This window comes from Phaenicophaeus curvirostris, chromosome 21, assembly GCF_032191515.1.
Source record: "Phaenicophaeus curvirostris isolate KB17595 chromosome 21, BPBGC_Pcur_1.0, whole genome shotgun sequence".
Lineage (NCBI taxonomy): Eukaryota > Metazoa > Chordata > Aves > Cuculiformes > Cuculidae > Phaenicophaeus > Phaenicophaeus curvirostris.
This window is the reverse complement of record NC_091412.1, coordinates 9319288-9340836: the sequence shown is the minus strand read 5'-3', so window position 1 is coordinate 9340836 and position 21549 is coordinate 9319288. Positions and strand designations below refer to the sequence as shown.

General features: G+C 43.4%; 2 protein-coding genes across 4 annotated transcripts in view; one reads left to right on the top strand and one right to left on the bottom strand.

Moving 5' to 3' along the window:
• NCOR1 (nuclear receptor corepressor 1) overlaps nt 1–9502 on the bottom strand; it is a 65017-nt gene extending 55515 nt beyond the window's left edge. For 2 of the 3 annotated variants that reach the window (XM_069874105.1, XM_069874107.1), the window contains exon 1: nt 9380–9502. The gene's annotated coding sequence lies outside the window, so the exon portion shown is untranslated. The remainder of the gene's footprint in view (nt 1–9379) is intronic. The other variant, XM_069874106.1, reaches the window with a different exon arrangement.
• A 3172-nt stretch (nt 9503–12674) lies between these two features.
• Nucleotides 12675–21549, top strand: part of PIGL (phosphatidylinositol glycan anchor biosynthesis class L) — a 55094-nt gene continuing 46219 nt past the window's right edge. Inside the window, exons 1-2 of the mRNA XM_069874366.1 lie at nt 12675–12951; nt 16981–17080. Coding sequence (XP_069730467.1) covers nt 12675–12951; nt 16981–17080 — 377 coding nt within the window. The remainder of the gene's footprint in view (nt 12952–16980; nt 17081–21549) is intronic.

Sequence of the window (21549 nt, the reverse complement as noted above, 5' to 3'; positions counted from 1 at the left end):
CCGACACTGTCACACTGTGGTAAAACTTATCCGGGGCGGGGAAAGGCAGTAGTGTCAAATGTGCAGTATTTAAAACTAAAAAGTTACAAGAAAAGTAGAATCATAAGTCAAAAAAGAAACTGTTACATTTGAGAATACCTAGCTGAGAAAAAGCTTCCACAAGAGTAACAGTTCCAGGAACTGGGAAGCATACTGGGGTTTGTGTTAATCCAAGCTTCTCAGGCAAGGAAATTATTAACAATGTTTATTTCTAAAGAAGCAATAATATTTTTCTCCTTGGCCTGCTCAAACTACAGAGCAGATCTGACACAGACTTCCCCTTAAAGACCACTGTTTGCCCTTACATTTGTCATATGCAGAGAATTTTAGGTAAGTTACAATTAATTTAGAACCAGGTATTGTAACAGCAACAGTCATAGCATGATTTCAGATTCGGTTCTAGGAGGTAGTTCTAATCTGAACAATCTCTCTTGATCTCCAGATCTCAAAATGCTTCAGACAGGAGCAGAAACACATATTGTCTCCACTAGACACATGGGAAAATGAGTCACAGAAAGGTTAAGAAATCTATCAAAGCCTGCCCAGGAAACAGTCAGTGACTGAATCGGAAATGAGACTCGCATCTTGCAGTACTTCAAGCAGGCAAAAGCCAGCATTGCCTGAGAAAAGCAGCTCTCCACTTTGGAAAACACAGAAGGTTATAAACTGTGTCTATTTATAGCAGGCCAGTTCCCCAAAACTGCTCAAGAGTGGCCACACGTGTTTATAGCAGCAGAAGGGAAGGGGTCAGGAGGCCAGAAGGACAGAGGAGTCTCCTCCTCGCTGTCCATGGAACCACAGTCCCACTTGCTGGAATAGCCTGGCCCTTACTCCCACATTCACCTTCACGGATCGAAGATCCATCTCATGGGTAAGCTCAGCTCTTCCTCAGCTCTTCCTCACCTCTTTGAAACAAGCCAACACTTTTGCATTCAGAGCCATTTTCATGCCATCTTGAAGTACTTAACCAATATTCGCTCATTAAATTTCACATCCTTTTGGGAATTTTCCTCATCTGAGCAAACTGAGTGCGATATAAAGAGTGCAAAGAATTAGATTACAGTCATATAAGGCTTAAACTGAGTTGGGGGATTTTGTTTTTAAATCAGCAGCCTTAGTAAGCTGAGCTCTGATGTAACCAACTCATGGCAGAACAAGGGAGGCTCTGCCTTATGCGGGGGATCCACAGTGAATCACAAAATTAATTCAGAGATATTTATTCAAAGTTTACTCTGGTGAGAAAATGAAGAGTGAAGGGACTGCCTCAGCAGTGGTTAGAAAGGCTTTATCCAAACTGTGGTAACAATACTTGTGAATAATTCCTTCAGTGATTTCACTTCATAAAGAGGTAATGAAACAATTGCATGGGAAAAAAAACCCAAAAAAACCAGGCCATATTTAAGGGCCAGCATATTAAATCACAATAGCCAGATTTCATGAATTACAGATCTGGGTCTGCACCTTCAGGGCACAATGCTCCACTACCCACACAATAACACAAGTTACCAGTTGAGATTCAAATCAGTCAAACCCTTCAAGTGTGTTGCTAGATTTGCAATGCGTATCTTCCTAGTAGTATTGTTGTTTTGTCAGATAATCCCAGATCTGTTTAAATGCTAGAGCAAAGACATTAAATTTGCATCTTGGGGATATGCCACACAGGAGAATACAAACACATATATTTCTAAAAAATAGTTTAATGGGTCCAACCTCCATTTAAAAAGTTATTTATTCAAACTAACAAACAGTAAAAGGCTAAGCACTACCTCTGAAACTCCAGGCTCAGAACATTAGTAGTACAATTGACTTAGCAGTCTAAAAGTCTGAAGTGAAAAAGCTCTAGACACTTCAGAAGCAGCTATCAGACCTTCAGTCACTGTCTCAATGCCCCATTCTCCGCACAGCCTTGAGACAATCACTCAGAAAAAACAACAATGAACAAGTTTAGAGACAAAGGAAAAAAGTTTGGGTTCAAACTGACCTCTGTTAGCCCTTACAGTCTGATGACACAAAGTTCTGCAAAGCATTATGGAATGGGAGGGGATAGTAAGTGAGAAAATGAGCTACAGGATCACTAGACAAGGCAATGTGGAAAGACGCAGGGTTTTCAGTCAAGAGTCTACTAGAAAGTTGATGCCTGAGCAGCTTTAAGATCATTTTGTGCTTTAAAATAAGAATTGAAGGAAGCGTAATGCAGCTACAATACCCAAACTTACAGATGCGCTTGTAAGTATGCAAATCTGCTGGGCATAACCCCCAGAAGATGAAAGATTCTTTACATGCTACAAGAAAAAAATGTTAATATGTCAACACTGAAATTAAAGACAATTTAAGTAACGGCTATTTAAACACATTCCAGAATCCTGTGCTTCCTATTTTTGAGGACACATCCTCAAAGCTCTGGACAGCTTCCACAGTTTCTTTAATCTTTTTCCACTCAGTTTGCTGTTGCAGAACACTCCTGTAGAGAAGTTTGTAGCAAAAGCATATGGGCATACACTATTAGAATGAACAGAAACAATGAACGTGTTTTCTCCAAGTTGAGAACAACCGTTGAATTTTCCGTGACAATTCTGCATGTACAAATGCTTCTTCTGCGACAGACATTTAAAATATACCATAAATTCCTGAGACTTTAACCTCATGTAGTTGCACTCCCTCTGCTCGTGAGGTTATTGACAGACATTGCTATTTCTATTCCTGCTAGAAATACAGTAAAAAAAATAACATCTACAAGGCTGTGTTTTACTAACAACACTAAATAACATTCTCTCTATTAGTTATTAATGTCCTATGAATCAAGCCAGAAACACAGTGATGGGGGTATTCGAAAAAAAGATGCTAAGAAAAGCCTAAACGTTTAAATTTGACCCTTTATCACATCATGAAATCTCCACTACCATACAGTATTATATTATTTCTGAACATCCAAAGCATTAACTTACAATTATGCTACACAGTGTCTGTCTCATATTCTACATGACATAGAAGCATGATATACTTTAATTTAGCCAATTACAGAAGTGACACAAGTCAAGGAGCATTACAGCAGTCAATTCAAGATGTCACATTTACTCTACACTAGCATGACTTTTCCATCTGCATCAAGAGAGCTGAAAAATTAAACTAGGATTTTATACTTCAAATTTTAATAGAAAAAAATTTTCCATTAAGAGACTACCAACTCCTTAAAGTACTTAAGCAATAGCGTTGGAACATTAAATATTAAATAAGTATTAAAAGAGCACTTAAAAGTGATTTTTGGTGCCATTCCGAAAGGTTAATATCGGTTACATTCTTGCATATGCAATTTACAACCAAACTGTTGCCAAATCTCAGGATCACACCATTACACTTCATCTTTAAATAACAGTTTCTCTTCTGCTGGGTAACTACAAATACAAATAGAATTTGTGCTCTACCAAAATGGGGTCGATCAAATTCAGCTGACAAGATACTCTTCTCCAGGAAATTCTATTTTAATCTCTTCTGTAATTTATCAGCTTAATGAAAAATTGCTAATACATGGTATCAAGACCCAGGCTACGCACAATTCTGACATATTATATGGGGGATCCTAACAGCAAAACCTAAGACTGTGTTGAGGTCTTAGGAAGTCTCTCATCAGCCATCCACTTGCCTCACAAAAAAAAAGAGGGGGATGCCGAGTGCAACCATTTAAAATGAATGAGATTTATGAAGGAATGGTACTTGCTGATTGTGAAGGAGTCTATTCTGCTCTCTTCTGCCACAGAGGGTCACAGGGTCACAGTAACACCAAAACCATCCAGAAAGGGTAGAAGCACTCCATTTCAAAACGGAAATGAAGGATATAGACATTTCCTTAACTAAAAGTACCACTGAGCAATTACTTAAACCAAAGAAGGGTACAAACTGTGCAAGGTTTTTTGTGTTTGTAAGTATATCAGAGAAAAGTAGGCAGTTTGTGTTCTAAAGGCATTTAAAACATGTTTTGGCTTTCCTAGCAACACCAGATTCTCATTCCTGGTTGTCTCAAGATAGCAAATAGCATGCAGTTAACACACCACAGAGAAAATGTTCATGAGCCAAAGACAAGAAACCAAATCCAGAGAATTGAATGTCAAAAGCAAACCCTACTGCACAGATAAGGTCTCTTGGTCACAAGAGGAGACAGCTTTTTTTTCCTGATAACTGCAGTAGTTCTCAGGCATCTACCTTGCCCTTTTGAAGGGCCTTATCCCTGCCACAGCAGCAATTCAACTGGTTATGAAACATCAGCTGAAGCATTCAGACTTGTAAGGTGAGACAGAAATCAACCCAAGCATCCTCCAAGGTACCAGTCTGTAGCATGCAAGATGTTCAACAGATGCTATGCAAACAGCAGCAGTGAAAACTGTAATAACCTTTCTCAGTAAGTGATCCTCACTCGTTAGATGTGCCCAAGAACTCACTGAGGTTCATCTATTCCTTACATTCACCTATAATTTAAAAACAGCCACATGATCTCAAACTTCATATGTATCATACACTTTGCTTAAAATACTCTTTCAAAGCAACAATTCGTGCTTCTCCATCTTGGACTGAAAACATAGGTGCTTTAAAACCAGCTACTGAATTATTTATATTTTATTCCTCCACTGTTAGTTTCTCTGTAGGTGAAACTGCTTTTGACATCATCTAACATGCAAGAAATAATGTGGTCACAGTTTTAAGTTTCTAGCTTCTTCTTACAGTTCATTCATTATCAAAAGCAGATCTGTGGTGGTAGCTTCTTAAAGCAGCTTTGCTTAGGAAAAGGAAATATAACTTGAGTAATCCATGCCGACTAAACCCATAGCTCCAGAAACTATGACGTATCATAAGAGAAGCCACATACTATATAGAGGGGTTCAGGACACACTAAGTTTCCGCCCCATCACTCTCCTCAGTTGATCTGGTTCAGATAAAATCAAGTCTAGATTTTAGCTTAAAACACAATAAGATTAAGACTTTTTTTACACAGTATGCAAGAGGAATGACTGGGTCCATTCAGATACTCCACACAAAAGGCACAAGGGCCTTCCGGAAACAAAGTTTATTGTTACTACATTGATGATTCAGTTTGAGGTCTTCTACTTCACACGGAACGCAACAATATATAAAAAATTAACTCCTAAGCACAGACTCTAGGTCACAGAAAAAGGCCAAGAGTGGAAGAGATCTTGAACTACGAATGGTATAAGAAAACTTTAGTATTTGTAAAAAAAAAAAAATAGAGAGAGAGAAAATCAGACCTTAAAGATTCTAGAGCCGTGCAAGTCTGATCTTTGAGACCACAGTGAAACATCAGCACCTACACAAATATTGGCCCTAATAGAACAGGTAAATGATCCCATTTATTAAGAAAAGTTTTGGCAACAACATTCCACGAAAGCTAAACCAATGACTATATGGGAGAATTCCCACCCTCCAGACACCCCTTCTCTACCAACACAGCATTTCAGATAGCACACAAACAGAAACAAGAGTTGATGAACCCAAGACAAAACTCTGCAGTGGATAACCAAGTATACATAATTTTATTTGATTTAAACTAATTCCTCCCCTTTTTTTTTTTCCTTTTCCCACATCTACTACTAATGAGGTGAGGAGTACAGAGGAACTGTGCCGATACACCTGTCTAGATTCCTAGCACTTGAACCTGTAATGAATTTTACACGGGCTTAACTTTCTAACACTGACAAAAGAGACAGGAATCGGGAGGTTTCCGAGTTGATTTATATTTGTGTTTGTTAGACATCTTCCTTGAACTGTGAACATATTTTAATCCACTTAGGAGAGCATCTGCTTTCAAAGTAGCCTCAGGTTCTGCCCAGGAACCCCACCTGGAATGGCCCAGCAGAGGTTTCACATGGAGCCTGTGGCCTGTGCCCTGCAGCCGGTGAATGCTACCGTGGCTCTCGATGGGACAAGCACGCCTCTGACTCGATGAAGACTACAAAGAGTCAATGCACTTTCCCTGCAGCATGGCATAAGGCACAAGTGAATATACAGCTCAAGAGGAGGTATTAAAAGAAACATCATATTAGTTTAAGCATATTCTATATGTCACCTCATCCTTTTCCATTTATCGGTGTTCACCATCACTGTGAATATATTTTCATTTTCAGTTTTACCCCAGACTAGTCACTCAACTTGCACAGAATTTTGTCAGCACTTTGTCCACGTAATCTGTCTGCATAAAAATTTCATTTCTCCATTTTTTACTGCCCAGAGTTATGAACAACAGGATTTTTCAGAGATGGATGGTGCACCTTTGTACCAATCCTGTACCTTAATTTTGCAATACCCTTTGTAATCACAAGCAGGTGAAGTCACTGAATTCAAAACCACATAGACCAACATCCTCCCTAAGCCTGAAGAAAAAAGCTGCATATCAAATGAGTCTGGGAGTGGCAACGTTACACGAGTGGTTCAGATGTGAAGCTATTCAAGGCCAAAGGAATCTCTCTTAGGATACTAGGAGAAAACATAGCTCCAAGGTAAGACTGAGCTTTCTGCATGCACGACAACTCGCTCAACTGAAGCCCCAGCAGGCCCAGGCCGTGCCAGTCATTTAGCAGATGGTGGATAAACACTGACCTAGCACAGAAGAGGAAGGGAACATCACAAAACATCTTTACTAGACAGAGAATCACTGAAGGAGAAACTACAATGGAAGTTATATTCAGCATGTTCCTGGCTATTTGCATAATTTAGAAATAGCACAAATTAAATATTTACAGACAGCAGACCAGCATGGGTCAGAATCTACCTGGAACACTTACAGTAGAGAGACAACTCTTTCAGTTAATAGCTTGTCATCTGTAACACAGTTTCAGATTTGACTAAAAGAACATTAATGATTTGAAGAGTTCAAGAGCGGCATCCAGGAAATGTTTGTTTGCATTATGAAACCACCGTCTGGTTACTAGTCTGTTCTTGAGATTGTACAGTGTGGCAGCACACCTGCATGAGGCATTGGTCTCTTCCAGCTTAAACAACTGTTAAACTCTTAAATTTAAGTAGCTACGTAACACTAGAACTCTAAACAGTGTTTTTGATCATGCAAGAAAATCTTCAGCAAAATCATTTCCCTAGGCAAGCACAAAAGAAGATGAAAAAAACATTTCACCAAAACTTTGGCCGAGAGCTTTGGAAGACCACGTCAAGTGCTGATATAAAGGACATAATACAGGGAAAAAGAAAATATTTTCTCCAATACAGAAGACACATTCAGTTATTTTTACACATCTAACAGTAGCCAACGCACAGTCAGCTTCACTTCCCTGTGAGCATCTCTCACTCATGCTGTAACTGAAAAATGAAATAACTTAGAAGATGCCGTCAGAGAACCACAAGAGCTGGGAAAGGGGACTAGAGGGAGGAAATTGAAGCTTTAGAGTCTGTCCCTACTTTTACCATTGGTTTGGAGAGCTTTCTAGACTCCCTTTAAATCACAATGGAAAAAAGTTCATGCCCAGGAAAAGCAACTAAATTCGGCAGTTGTAGGAGATAAAGTATTTAAAATAAGTCAGCAGCAGCACAATGTAGAAAAGTAGAAATAATCTGATCTTGTGCATGTAACTGCAATCTGGAGAGTTATTTTTAATTGATCTGTACAATAACAAGCTAGAGAGAAGGAACGTTTGTGGAAGCAAACGCTTGCCATGTCCTCTCCATACATTAAAAAATACTTATAGCTCGTGGAAAGAATAATCCAAAACACTGCTGCAAAGCAATCTGCAAAGATTACACATCTTAGTGACCAGTATCAGACAGTATTTAAATAGGAAAATTATACTGCACATAAAGCATAACAGAACTTTTTTTTCATTAGCAGCCTATACTGTATTGCATAGAAAAGCAATGTCAAGAAAAAAATAACCATGCCTTTGCAAACAGGGTCACTGTAGTTGGCTTGCTTCCTCTGAACTTTTGAATCCTTGGGATAAGCACGAAGGTCCTTCATCCCCCAACACAAGACACAAAATTTCAGCTTACTAGAACTCCACTTCAAATACTACACACTTCCTTTCCAAATGTCAAGGTTGTTTAGTTAATCAGGAATAACAACATTCTGTAGAATAAAATTCCAGTGCAAAACTGCAACAGATCTGGACAGTCCTTATGTGCAGTGACATAATGCTATCTGTCCACTTATTCAGGCACTTAAGTAATTTCTATGGCCGTCCTACTTACCACAATAATAGTGTTTTTTATAATACCAATGCTTTTTCCTCTGCAATCATACTGCCTAGGATAAAAATCCCTACCTGAGCTCTAGCAGTTCATAACTACAGTGCTATGCCTAAAAATACTGCATAGTAGAAGAATGCTGCCACAAAATCAAGTCTTCAGAACCAGACATCCCTTTCTCATTGTAACAAGTTGTCCTTTCTTTTCATATTATTCCTAGGTTACACCAATATTTACAGTCATGAAAAGGTAAACCACTTGTTTAGACCATAACTGTGAAACAAGTGTGGGTTTGGGCAACAATAGATTGTTCAGACTACCTACCGACTTACTGGAGCCTGTCGAACGCTAACAGTACCCGCATCCATCTAGAATCTTGTCCAACTGCAACCGACTCGATACCCACAGATTTTTTAAGTACAGAAAGATCAGTAAGTAGAAAGTTCTTTACCATCAAGCCAGAATATTTCTAGGAAAAAAGCCACTTCCATTGTGCCCTCCAACAGCCTGGGGATGACAGAAGCTGGGGATGTTTATAGCTCCTAAATGAATAACTCAGCAGCAGCTCCGCACCGCCGGCAGCCTCAGCGTGGAGAAGGAGCAGGGGCTGCCTCCGACCACCCACTCTGACAGCAGAACAACCTCTGGAGCGAGCGAGCTCCCGGCCCCGCGTCCCACTGGCCCATTTTGAAGAACTGGCCCTTTTCTGGTGAATTTATTCTTGCTATTATTATTTCAGCTTGGGCTTATCCTGCCTACGGGGCCGGGATGACACCCAACACCCCGATGCTCGGGGTGTCCCCACAAGTTCCCACAAGCGTCCTCTCACCCCGGCGGGAAGGGACGAAACCCCCGGGGGCACCATTCTCCCCTGGCCCCAGCGGGAAAGGACAAAATCCCCGGGGACACCGGTCGCCCCACGTTCTCCCAGAGACCCCCCCGCCTCCTCCGCCCTCCCCCCGGGGACCGGAGCGTCCCCCTCCCGGCTGAGGGGGGAGGAGGAAGGGATGGCCGTGGCCCCCGCCTCTTCCCCCTCCTCCTCCGCCTCTTCCCCCCTCCTCCTCTCCTTCCTCCTCCTCCCAACGGAGGCGCCCGGCCCCGCCGCCCCCTCCCCGACCCCCGCCAGGCCCCCTGCCCTTACCGACGGCGCTGAGGCGACCCGGGCGGCAGGCTCTGGCGGGGTTGGGCGGTCGCCGCGTCTCACCTCAACCTCAGCGCCGCCGCCGCCGCCATCTTTGCCTCCCCTCCCCCTGCTCGGCGCGCCCCGCCCCCTCCCGCTGGGTCCTGGCAGGTGCACAACAAGCGGCGCCGCCGCGGGCCGGGGGTTCCGCTCAGTCGAGGGAGATCACATCTTCCTCCCGCTGTGCCGATAGGCAGCGTCACTGAGACAGCCCTCGTCCCGCGAGAAGCACCGGGCCGTCTCCCGGTGTGAGGTTGCGCTGCTATGCACCTTCCAGGACCCGGTGGCCGGTGCGGCGGGTGAGCGCTTCCCCCCCTCCCGCCCCGCGGAGGGGGCTCGGCCGCCATGAGGCGCGCGCGGGGCGCGGCGGGGCGGGGATGGGGGGGGGGCGGCCCCGGCTCCCATTGATAATGAGGGATAACGGGGCCGGGGGGCACCGCTGAGCCCCATTCCCATTCCTGGTACAACGATACCCATTGATAATAACCGATAACGGGGCTGGGGCTCGCGGGGACCGGCATCCCGGGGCAGATGTGGCGCCCACATCGCCTCACTCCGCTCCCCGCGTTCTGGGGACGCCGGTGCCCGCGGAGAAGAGGCGGTGGCTGAGGGCCGGAGCATCTCTGCCATGAGGAGAGGCTGAGAGAGTCGGGGCTGCTCAGCTTAGAGAAGAGAAGGCTGCGAGGAGACCTTAGAGCAGTTTCCAGTACTGAAAGGGGCTCCAGGAAAGCTGGAGAGGGGCTTTTCGCACGGGTCTGGAGTGATAGGACGAGGGGAATGGGTTTAAATTGGAAGGGGGAAGACTTAGATTAAACACGAGAAAGAAATTCGTCACGATGAGGTGAGATCTTAGGCAGAAATGTTTTCCTGTGAGGGTGGGGAGGCCCTGGCTCAGGTTGCCCAGAGAAGCTGTGGCTGCCCCATCCCTGGAGGTGTCCAAGGCCAGGCTGGATGGAGTTTGGAGCCCCTGATCCAGTGGGAGGTGTCCCTGCCCATGGCAGAGAAGTTGGAACTGGATGATCTTTAAGGTCCCTTCCAACTCAAACCATTCTATGATTCTGTGATAAGGGGCTGGGACGAGCCGGGCTCAGCACCCACAGCTCTTCAGGGCCTGGGGAGGGGGGGTGTCCCTACACACCCTCACCCCCCTCACTGCTTTCTAGGCACACTGATACCCGTTAATAATAACCAGTATGGCGTGGGGGCATGGGGGGCTCCCGCATGGGGGGCTCCCACATGGTCACTGGTGCCATGCCTTGGCTTCTAGGATGGCTCTGAAGTGTGTAAGATAAGTTTAAAGCCTCAAACTGCTTTTTATTGTTCCCCCCAATTTAGGATTGTGTAAGTTGTTCCCTGCTTTTTCAACAAGGTGTTTGAAGCCTATGTGTTGTTTCACCTCCAAATAAGTAATTCTTGCTAAGATCACAAATTAGTCTCTTACCGGGTTTACCATGGGGAAAAAAAAAAAAGACACTGGACGAGATTAAATAATCTCGTTGTTATAATTTCCATCAAATACAAGAATTCATACCCCACTCTTGGCAGACGTGTGTCCACACAGTGATATATTCAGACTACTGAAGCAGGGGCTTGCCCTGTGGCAGACAGGGTCACTTCTAAAGCCTGTGTTGCCCCCCGAGCGTGCAGTGATCCCAGCAGAGATCCACCGTCCTGTGCTTCCTTAAGGAGGCCTTGCACAGAGTGTTGGGATGCTTGAATCCCAGCACACAGCAGTGACCACCTCTGGTCATGTGGGAGTTGAAGCATCCAAGAGTCTGTGAAGACAAGTCAAGCATTGGATTGTGATTTCTGCGTGGCTCCTCAAAAACTGAGCTCTGAATTGTTCTCACCGTTTCATCCTTTAACCCTACCCAGCTCACACACACCCCTGCTGACCTCATACACTTCCACATCACCTGTTTGCCTTGAAAAGCAAAGTTTCCAAGCCATTGTGTGTCCAATTGCCTTTTTACATGTTTATATTAATATTTTCTGTCTCCTTATTCTCTGCAACATTCTTCAGGTATTGCCTTTGCTCCTGAGACGCATCCCAATGCTGTTTTTCCCTCGCAGCCATAGGAATAGCGGCAGACCTGCAGGGAATAGAGCCTGTGGGAAAAGGAGCTCCTCCTGCCCTGCTTTTGAGTTTTCCCCTCACCTGCCTCTTCAGCACAGGGATAAATGGTCCCACACACTGCCGAGCGTGGCTTTTGCCACAATCAGTTGTCATTTCTCAAGGTACTGATACAAAAAGTAGTAACTACTACAAAAAGTGGAATATTTTTTGTTTAAGCTAAAGTAGAGTTAAGTTCCATCTAAGTAATTGTATTTTTTCAAAGTTAGAATGTCCCTCTGATCTCATGTTTTCTTTCAAACAGTGTTTTCCCAGAGACTGTTTGTTCTTTGGAGATGATAACGGCTTGTGTTCAGTGTGACCTGTGCTGAGCAGATGTGTCGTCTTCTGCGATCACCTCTGTTTGCAGTCTCTCCCCATCTCAAATGCAAGGTGAGGCAGAGCTGGCTCCAAAGCTCCAAATTAGCAAGAGGTTTGGCTGTTGCCAAGTTCATAATAATATCAAAATTAGTCCTTGGAAAGTAATAGAATATACTTAAGATTTCTGGGGAGAATTATACGCATGCGTGTAAGTGGAAAATCTCTTCTGCCCCAGCTCTTGTCTGGCTGCACACGATTGACGGAGACTGCTCTTCGTGTCGCCCAGCCCTGATAAATCATACAATAGTAAGAATCATAGAATAGTAAAAATCATAGAATAGTTAGAATCATAGAATCACCAGGTTGGAAAAGACCCACTGGATCATTGAATCCAACCTTTCCTATCAAACACTAACCCATGTCCCTCAGAACCTCATCCACCCGTCCCTTGAACCCCTCCAGGGAAGGGGACTCTACCCCTCCCTGGGCAGCCTCGGACAGGGACCAATCACCCTTTTCATGAAAAATTTTTTCCTTATGTCCAGCCTGACCCTCCCCTGGCGGAGCTTGAGGCCATTAGGGTCAGAAAGGACCTGAAAGATCATCTAGTTCCAACTCCCCCGCCATAAAGCGCGTTTGCTTCCTTAAACCCCAAACGCGAGTTAATTTGCCGGCAATTCCGGGGTCCTCCCTAGCGGAGCCGGGAAGGGAGGGGCTGACGTGGGGTTTGGGGGGGGGGGGGGCGGACCCTTTCGTTCCGCCGGAAGCTTCGTGCCGCGGCTCGCGTTTGCCGCGTGGGGTCGGTTTGGGCTGGGGAGGCGAATGGCGTGGGGCGCGGCGGCGGCGCTGTTAGCGTTGGCGCTGCTGCTCGGGGGCGCGCGCGGCCTGAGGCGGTGGCGGCGTCGGGGGCGCGCGGGGCGAGGAGGAGGAGTGGGGGGGGGCGGCGGCCTCGTCCCGCTGTGGGAGGGGGGCTCGGGGGCCCCGTCCCGCGCGCTGCTGGTGACGGCGCACCCCGATGACGAAGCCATGTTCTTCGCCCCCACCGTGCTGCGCTTGGGCAGCGCCGGCACCCGCCCCGCCGTGCTGTGCTGCTCCGCAGGTGAGGGGCGGGGAGGAAAGGGGAGGAGGAGGGGAAGACACGAGGAGGGGCTCCCCGCCCGTGACGTCACGGGGTGTGTGACGTCAGCGCCTCGGAGCAACCCCCCCACCTCGGTGTGACGTCATCCCGGTGCCGTAAGGGATGCGATGGGCGCTGGCGGCCCAGGAGGGAGATGAGAAGTAGTTAACGGTTGCGAAAAGTGGAATGGCTTTGATTTAAGCTAGAAGGAAGCTTCATCTGATGATGCGAGGGCTGGAGCACCTGCCGTAGGAGGACAGGCTGAGAGTTGGGGTTGTTCAGCCTGGAGAAGAATCATAGAATCAGAATAACCAGGTTGGAAGAGACCCACCGGATCATCGAGTCCAACCATTCCTATCAAACACTAAACCATGCCCCTCAGCACCTCATCCACCCGTCCCTTAAACCCCTCCAGGGAAGGTGACTCAGCCCCCTCCCTGGGCAGCCTCGGACAGGGACCAATGACCCTTTCTGTGAAAAATTTTTTCCTAATGTCCAGCCTAAATCTCCCCTGGTGGATCTTGAGGCCATTCCCTCTTGTCCTGTCCCCCAAGAGAAGGCTCCGAGGTGACCTTATAGCGACCTTCCAGTACCTGAAAAGAGGCTACAAAAAAGCTGGAGAGGGGCTGTTCATAAAGGCTTGTAGTGATAGGATGAGGAGGAACAGGTATAAACTGGAGAAGGGCAGATTTAGGCTTGATATAAGGAAGAATTTCTTCACCATGAGAGTGGGGAGGCCCTGGAACAGGTTGCCCGAGGAAGTTGTGGCTGCCCCATTCCTGGAGGGGTTCAAGGCCAGGTTGGATGAGGCTTTGAGCAACCTGATCCAGTGGGAGGTGTCCCTGCCCGTGGCAGGGGGTGGAACTGGATGGACTTGAAGGTCCCCTCCAACCCAAACCATTCGATGATTCCATAATTTCCTTGTAATTCTTCAGTTTTAATGTGTTAAAGATATATTCATCGTAACACATCTGAAAATAACAGTTGTGTAACAGTCCAGTCATGGAAGAACAGGCCTGAAGCATCCCAGGGTCATGTCGTCCATCAGTCGACCTGAAGGCAGCACCCCTGTGTCTTCGTTTGCTGCTGACACATCCCGCTCATTCTGCAGTGCCTCCAGGGATGTTCCTCAGGCTGTGCAGTCTGTGTCAGCGCTGCATTAGCTTGTCTTCAACTCACTTTTTCCTGAATCAGCGGTGTAATTTAGGCCTGCTTGTTTATTTTCCCTATCTGCCATGAAAATGGAAATCAGAGTATCCTTTTGTAGCAGCCTCTTATATATTTTAGGGCTATTATCTGTCTCTTCTGTCTTACCTTCTCCAGACTAAACAAACCTACTTCTTGCAATTTTTCCTTGCAGATCATGCTTCCTAAACCTCTGATCATCTTATCATTCTTATCATTCTCTTTCGGACTCTTCCAGCTGGCTCACATCTTTTTAAAGTGCAGTGATCAAAACCTGGAAGCAGTACTCCCACAGAGCCCTTTCTGGAGCTGAAAAGAATGGAAAGATTCTCACAGGCTCTGCTGTTTCACAGGAGAAGAATTTTTTACAGCACATGATGCTCTTGTGTTCTTCTCATGATCTACTAAAGCTTCACATTTTTTGTTTTGCAGCATTGATAATCAGTTAATAGCATCATTTGGGTTTTTGTGCATAAGAAACAACTTCGTTTTAATTGATCTTGCAGATCATACTACTATTCCAGAATACATGAGCCTGCGGTGAATAGTAAAGTTATATTTTAATTGCTATTTTTGAGAGGGGTGTCTTAGGCTACAAACATTTGCATCTTACAGTGACAACTAGTGGTATCTGGGAAAAGGGCCTGCTGTGTTTTTGAAAGCTTCAGCTAGCTCATGGCCAACTCTTCTGTTCTTTGTTTTCAGAGCTTTTTGTTATAACAGACCGTCTAGGTGAGAAGATGGGGATTAAACTATTGTTGGAGTCCAGTGATGCAATGGCTTTACTGATCACTCTATACCTCCCATTCACGAGTTAGTGCAGAGCTTTCAGTTGTCTTTGCTGAGGGACAGAGGTCTGTGGATCCCAGTTGGCTTTTTCACAGCTATGGAGAGATTACTGAAGTGCAACTCTGCTATTTCAGTTTTGGGGACTAGAGAACTATTAGAGAACTTTCCATTGAAGTGTTGCGGGTTTGTTTATTTTGTTAATTATTTTTTCTTTACTCCTGAATCAGTGACATGAACGTTCAGTGTGTTTGACGCTGCCTTTGTGTGTTTTCTTGCATGTCTTCATAATGGAACTAGCAGCTCGTGGAGGAGAGTACATTCACTTGGATAATAGATTTTTCTGTGCTTCTTATTAGTCTTTCGGGTGATTCAGATGGTTCATCCTCTCATTGTTTGCGTGATTGATGATGACAACTGAGTCGATCAAAGACTCTGCAAATTATAACACTGAGACAAAATCATTACTTAGACAACGTTGTACTTGCAGTTTTCAAATGTTTGTCGAAGTGACTTAGAAATGAATTAGAATTACAGCACTGCAAAAAAAAATCGGCCTTTTGCACACTGAATAATCTTGGATTGAAATATTAACTCAGTGTAAATGTGCTTTGCTCTCTGTAGTAGCTGACTTTCTATTGTGAGAGCTCAATGGATGAGGTCCAGCAGCATCAGCTATTCAGCTGTCTCTGCTCTCAATAGCTGCCCATTTTTTCTTGTTAGCATTTTTATGTTCCCAGTGTTCTGACACATTTCTCAAACTGTGGAACATGGATCTACCCCATCTTGAGATGAGTAGAAAGTAGGTATTTTGAGAACAGTGGTGTTTTTTGGATAAAACACCACCTGCAGTCAGCTTACACTGCATTGCAGCAAAAGATACGTTGTCTTAAACCACCAGTGTCATTAATGGCTGTGCAAAAAATCAGTCCAAAAGAAGGCCTCCTGTACTCCTGTAATCCATCTAGTGAGGGTGCATTTTAATTTTGCTGAAGCTGGAATTTACCATCTAAGCTGCACACTGCCAAGCTGACACATTCCTCGGCAAACCCACAGATAATCATTGTCATCGCCTCCTAAAACCATTCACAGTCTGCAAGAGGCGGGCTTTTTTTCTAGTTACTCTTTCCCTCTTTGAAAATTTTTGCAAAGCTTGCTGGGGATGGCTCGGATTGCTACACTGCTTGAGAGAAATGCTAGATTTAGATGACTCACACTGACAACAATAAAAACTTTTAGTGTAATTCAAGACAGCTGACTGCAGACTTGAATTGTGCATTAATATTCAGCTGTATTTTTTTCATTTTATTGCTTCAAAGTTAAGATTGGTTTGCAAGCCTTCTGGAAGGGCCTGGTGTGGACTTTTCATGGCTGATACCCTGACATTCTCTTATTTTTTTCCTTGGTAACATGAGAAGAAAATAATTCAGTGAAGAAGGGGGCAGTGTTTCAAGATAATGGATCCCATTTCCCTGCAAGATTTTGATCTCAGTCTGTAGTAACTTCTCCCAAATGCACTACCTAAATTAGATTTTCTCTCTTCTTTTGATTCTATAAGTTCTTTGCAATCTTGCCATAGTGGTTTCTGACTAAATTTCCTCTGCAGACTTCTGAGAAATCTGTCTTTGGCAGAAGCATTTGACTTTGGGTGCGGACAATGGGCTGTTTGGACCACTGATCTGATTAGACATTGCAGGATTGTTGGAACTTTAAGGTCCCTTCCAACCCAAACTATTCTGTGATTCTATGATTTCTCATGGCCCAGCCAAATAGGCTCATGGATGGCTGCAAGCCACATTCAGTGTGTAAACGTGAGGAATGTAGTCAAGGTGGGTAGAACTTTGCCTCAGCATTTTATCCTGTGCTGCGCCACGTGTTGCTCGGGTAAAACCTGTGGAGTTTGTCTCTCGCAATGTGTCTGTTCCTGAAACGATGCCCTTTTATTTAGTATGGGATGCTCACACTTGATAATTAGAGAAAGGAAAGAGAAATTCAAGCTAACCTAAACTAAGATAGTGTTGCCATGTCTGCTGTTTTCAGGAAATTATTATAATCAAGGAGAGATTCGTAAGAAAGAACTAGAACAGAGCTGTTCTCTTCTGGGGATTCCTGCTTCTGATGTAACTGTCATTGATCACAGGTAACTGGTTTTCATTTACAGCATAATTTCATTGCAGTTTTAAATAAGGGGTGGAGTTCACTTTAAAGTTCAGAGAAAGCTTACTGTATCATTCTAAAAAATCTTAAGGAATCTCAAAAAGACCGTATTAGAGATCTTTGTTAACTCTTAAGACATGATGTTGTTTTCCTGAGTTGTGTGTAGATAAGAAGGTAGGTGATAAAGCTGATGCTTTTTGCTTTTGGATTAATTCAGGAACTCTCTTCTGGGAAGGTGATTTAACACACTGAATCAGTGAAGCTTAGAACTAACATTGTAAAGGCCTCTTGAATTGCCTGATCACTGTCTGTCTCGGGTTGATAGGAGCTGCACTGGATGCTGATAGGAAACAAGTGGTCATTTCAATTGTAAACAACCATCATACAATCCATAAAGAATATTTTTGTTTATGAAAATCTAACTATAATAGCAACATATTGATTTAAAGCCTGGCCAACTAGAAAAGTCAAGAGTTGAAAAAAATCTGGCTCCAGGCAGGACCTTTTCCCATGAACATATTTTCCCTTGAGCTAAGGCAACAGAAACCACAGTCCAGAATATGAATCTTCTTGAGTTCTTTGCTTTTTTTGGCTTTGGGTTTCTCTCCAAGTTTTCAGCTCACTTACGAAAACAGCATAGGAGTTGTTTTTCCTTTGTAATGAGAAGATATATTTCCGTTCTCTTCTCATGAACTAGTTTTGGATAACTTCACGTTTTGTAGTATAATCATATGACAATGCCCAGAACATTTGGGGAAGGGACAAGGGAAGATGGTGCTAAGCATTGCTGAGCATAAAGTCTGCTCAGTGAACCATCTTTTGAAATTAACCCAGAGCCCAGATGGCCTTTCATCCTCTAACGCAATGTGAGGTTGGTTAGTGTGTGATGCAAGTTTCCTGACGCTGCTCAGTCTCCCTCCTGCGTACACAGTCCAGAGGGCTGCTTTTTGTAAGTAACACTTCAGTTTGCTTTGTAGGAAGGTGGAGGCTATTTCAGAGAAGCAGCTTAGATCATGCCTCTTAATTTACTTCCATTACGAGTATTAACGTATTTGCATAAAGAATGACTGAATTGAATACAGCACCGGAAAAGACAGATCCCTTCTTAACTCTTCAGAAGATACTTTTCCATCAATGTAAAGAACTAGTGTATTGCTTAAGGACTGCTGTTGGCATGCTGCCCATCTAACATTTCTTATACAAACACTGGATGCTTTACATTATCCAAGCTGCAGATTTGTGTTTTGGTAAGGAAAGCCCAGAGGATTGCTAGGTCTGGATCTGCTCCAGCCATTGTAGTGTGGAGCTGAGTCATGCTGCTTCCTCTTTCTTTGCGTGATCTACAAGTGAGTGAGTAGAATTTTCAAGATGTAGGAGGAGAAATACAGGTAAAAAGAAAGGTGATTGACTTGCTCTGTAATCTCACTTGGCCAGGCAGGTATAAAATCAACAGACATTTGGAACTGCTTGTGTACTTGTAAAGAGAAAACTTCAGTCTGTTAGCCTATGATGAAATCTGTGTTAAAGACCAATTACTTGTTAAGCAGTCCCTTGCCTTAATCAATGACTCTTTCAAGTATAGCCAGGATTCCTAGGGCAAGACTAGTTAGCTCAGTTTCTGTCAGACAACTGCTTTGCAGTGATTCTTGAGCAGGTGTGTGATGTTGTCACTGTGTCTGTTAAGTCAAGTGTTAAAGACAACTCAAATCTTTTGTAGCTGTAAACAGGAGATTTTTTTTTTTTTTTAATCTACTGTGCCATGATACCAGATTAATTTTCACAGAAACTGGCATAGTTCTACGTATCTGCAGTGAAGGTAAAATGAGCACAGCTAAAAGAGGTGCTTAGATACCTCTGATGTGAAGACAGACTATCAGGTTATCCAGTCACAAGTCATTGTCATGATTTTGGACTTGTAAGTGTACTTTGTCAGGAATTTACTTACAGCTGAGGAGGCGATCTGTAGGTAATTGATTTGTGAATACATGCTCCTGAGCTAGAAATCTCTCTTGTTATATGTGGAAAATCAGGAGTTAGTACCTAACTGATCTAATATCAAGAGTGAGTTAAGCTCACGTTAACTCTGCCAACGCTCTGCCTACTAGTCTGTTACATTACACATGAACAGGAGATGTTTTCCAAGCTGTTTGCACATTCTGAAGAGAACAAGCAAAAAGGAAACCCAAATTATTCATTTTTTTCCTAATATCTATTTTGGGTTCATGGGAAGATAAATATCAGGCGTTTTACTGCAGCTTCTGAAGGTTTTGTGCACAGTTGTACTGGGCGGAAAGTAAAACTGACTGTTTGCATCTTTAATACGACAAAGTATTTGGCCCAAGTTTGCACTGCAAAGAAAATAATAGCTGAGATTTGTGTAAACTAGAAAATTTTCCATTCACAGTACAGAGGCTTAACTGCAAGTACTGGTACATCTGTTTCCAAGTTTCCATGGAAATTGCACTCCACTTGGTTTTTTATTATTATTATTTCATTAAAGTCCAAAAGGGCTCGGATGAGACAATGCACAGGAGAGAGGACATCTGCCCAGGGAGAGTCACAGGCTGTCTGCAGGGGTTTTATGGGACTGCAGAGAGCCTCAAATTCTTCTTTTTCCATATAGCTCTTTGCTGTTGCGCTTGGTTGTTTTTTTTTCCCTACAAGGTAAATTGGCTTTATTGCACTTTCTCATGTTTAACTTCCAACAAACTTCCTTCCACAAGCTCCCCATGTCAGAGAAGTGAGTGTGTAAGGTCATTGGAAAAAAAATACCCTTAAATAAATAGCATATGTGCCTGACCGTGATCCGAAAGATATAAAAACACTCCGAACCGTTGGAGAATGAAATATGTAGCTGAAAATTTGTACCTTTTTATTACAATTTAGAAACATAGATGCAGACAATTAAGAAGTATATCCCATTGATCCTGTTCAAGTTTGCTGTATGTGGGTGGTTTGTTGTCTTTGTTCATTTGAATTCAGGGTGCTGGCCTCAGTAAGGGCTGGTGACAGAGCTGTCAGTGATTTTGTATCATTTCTAACTCACTCATTTGCAGACCTCTGTCATCTTGCTGAATGGGATTTTTTTAAAAATGTATTTATCTTACTTTGGTGTTCCTGCTCAGAAAGATGATGTTACTCCCTGGTGTTTCCTCTTTCCCTATTCTCACGGTTCATAGTTTAGGATCAGTATTTAGGAGTTTTAATTCTGCTGAAATAATTGTGCCGATTAGTTACATTTTGTCCTCCTAAGTTCCGGGTATCATAGTTTGACAATTTATTTTATTGCTAATTCTAAAGAGCTGGTCTATGTACTGATTAAAATTGCTGCCATGCTTTTTTCTAGCGGAGCTGCTTATTTCAGCAGTGAGAAGGGGGTTCTCTTCATCTCACTTATCCCAGGAACGCTGTAAAGGTCTCTTATTTTTTGCAGTGTTTCCTTTAATTAAGAATGGCATCTGTGGGATGTGTGTTTTGGTCATTCATTCCATGTGTATCATAGGGACATCAACCTACATCTTTTGAATCAGTCAAACATACTCATAATCATTCTGAATACTGATACACTTCATCTTTACAGGCAGCCTGTGTCAGTTAGGTGTGTATATTGGAATTTATGTAGTCACTTTAGCCACATTTCAATTCTGTTTGGTGTAATTCTTGAAATTTAAGTTGTTTTCTTTCTGAGAAGACAATGAAGTATTTTGCCACATTTATTTATGTTTCTTAATAAACAGATCATTTTTCTAAAATGTTTACCACATGGCAGCTCATGCTGATACTTCAGGACATCAGAACACTTTATACAAAGGATTATATCAAAGTCTGCCTTCTGGCTTCTGCTTTTTTAAGTGTTGCTCTATGTAATAATTAAGGAGGAAATCTTTCTAGGGATTGCAATGTCTCTGTGCCCTCCAGGAAAGCTGCCTGAAACAAAGGCTTGCATTGCACTAAGTTAGGTTTTGCTGTTTTGTCCGAAGCTAGATATTTTCCTCAATAAGGAAATCTGCCTTTTTTTTCCCCCTGAGGCTTTTGTGAACCAGGTCTTTTCCCAGCTTTCTAGCATAATTAACTTCCTTGCTGTACAAGAAAGGGGGAAGGGTCTGTGGTGAAAGGGAAAATGATCCTTTCAGTGCTAAAGGGCCATGTCCTCCACATTACCTCTACAGAGCAATTGAGCAATGGTCCTTTTCAAAACATTCAAGGATTCTCCTTCAGATATCAACAGAGACCTGTCAAACCATGTCAGTGAAGTCACAGCAGGAATTGATTAAGAGCAAGAGTCAAGGGCTCTGAATAAAGACAGAGGGAAGTGAAGGAATACTGCTGAAGGACAAAATGGCTTCAATGAAATGGAATCAAAATACTAAGTGTTGAGATTTCTGCTTTTAACGCTCAAGATTATTTTAACAGAATAAAAGCAAAGAAATACTGATCTCAAAACATGAAACA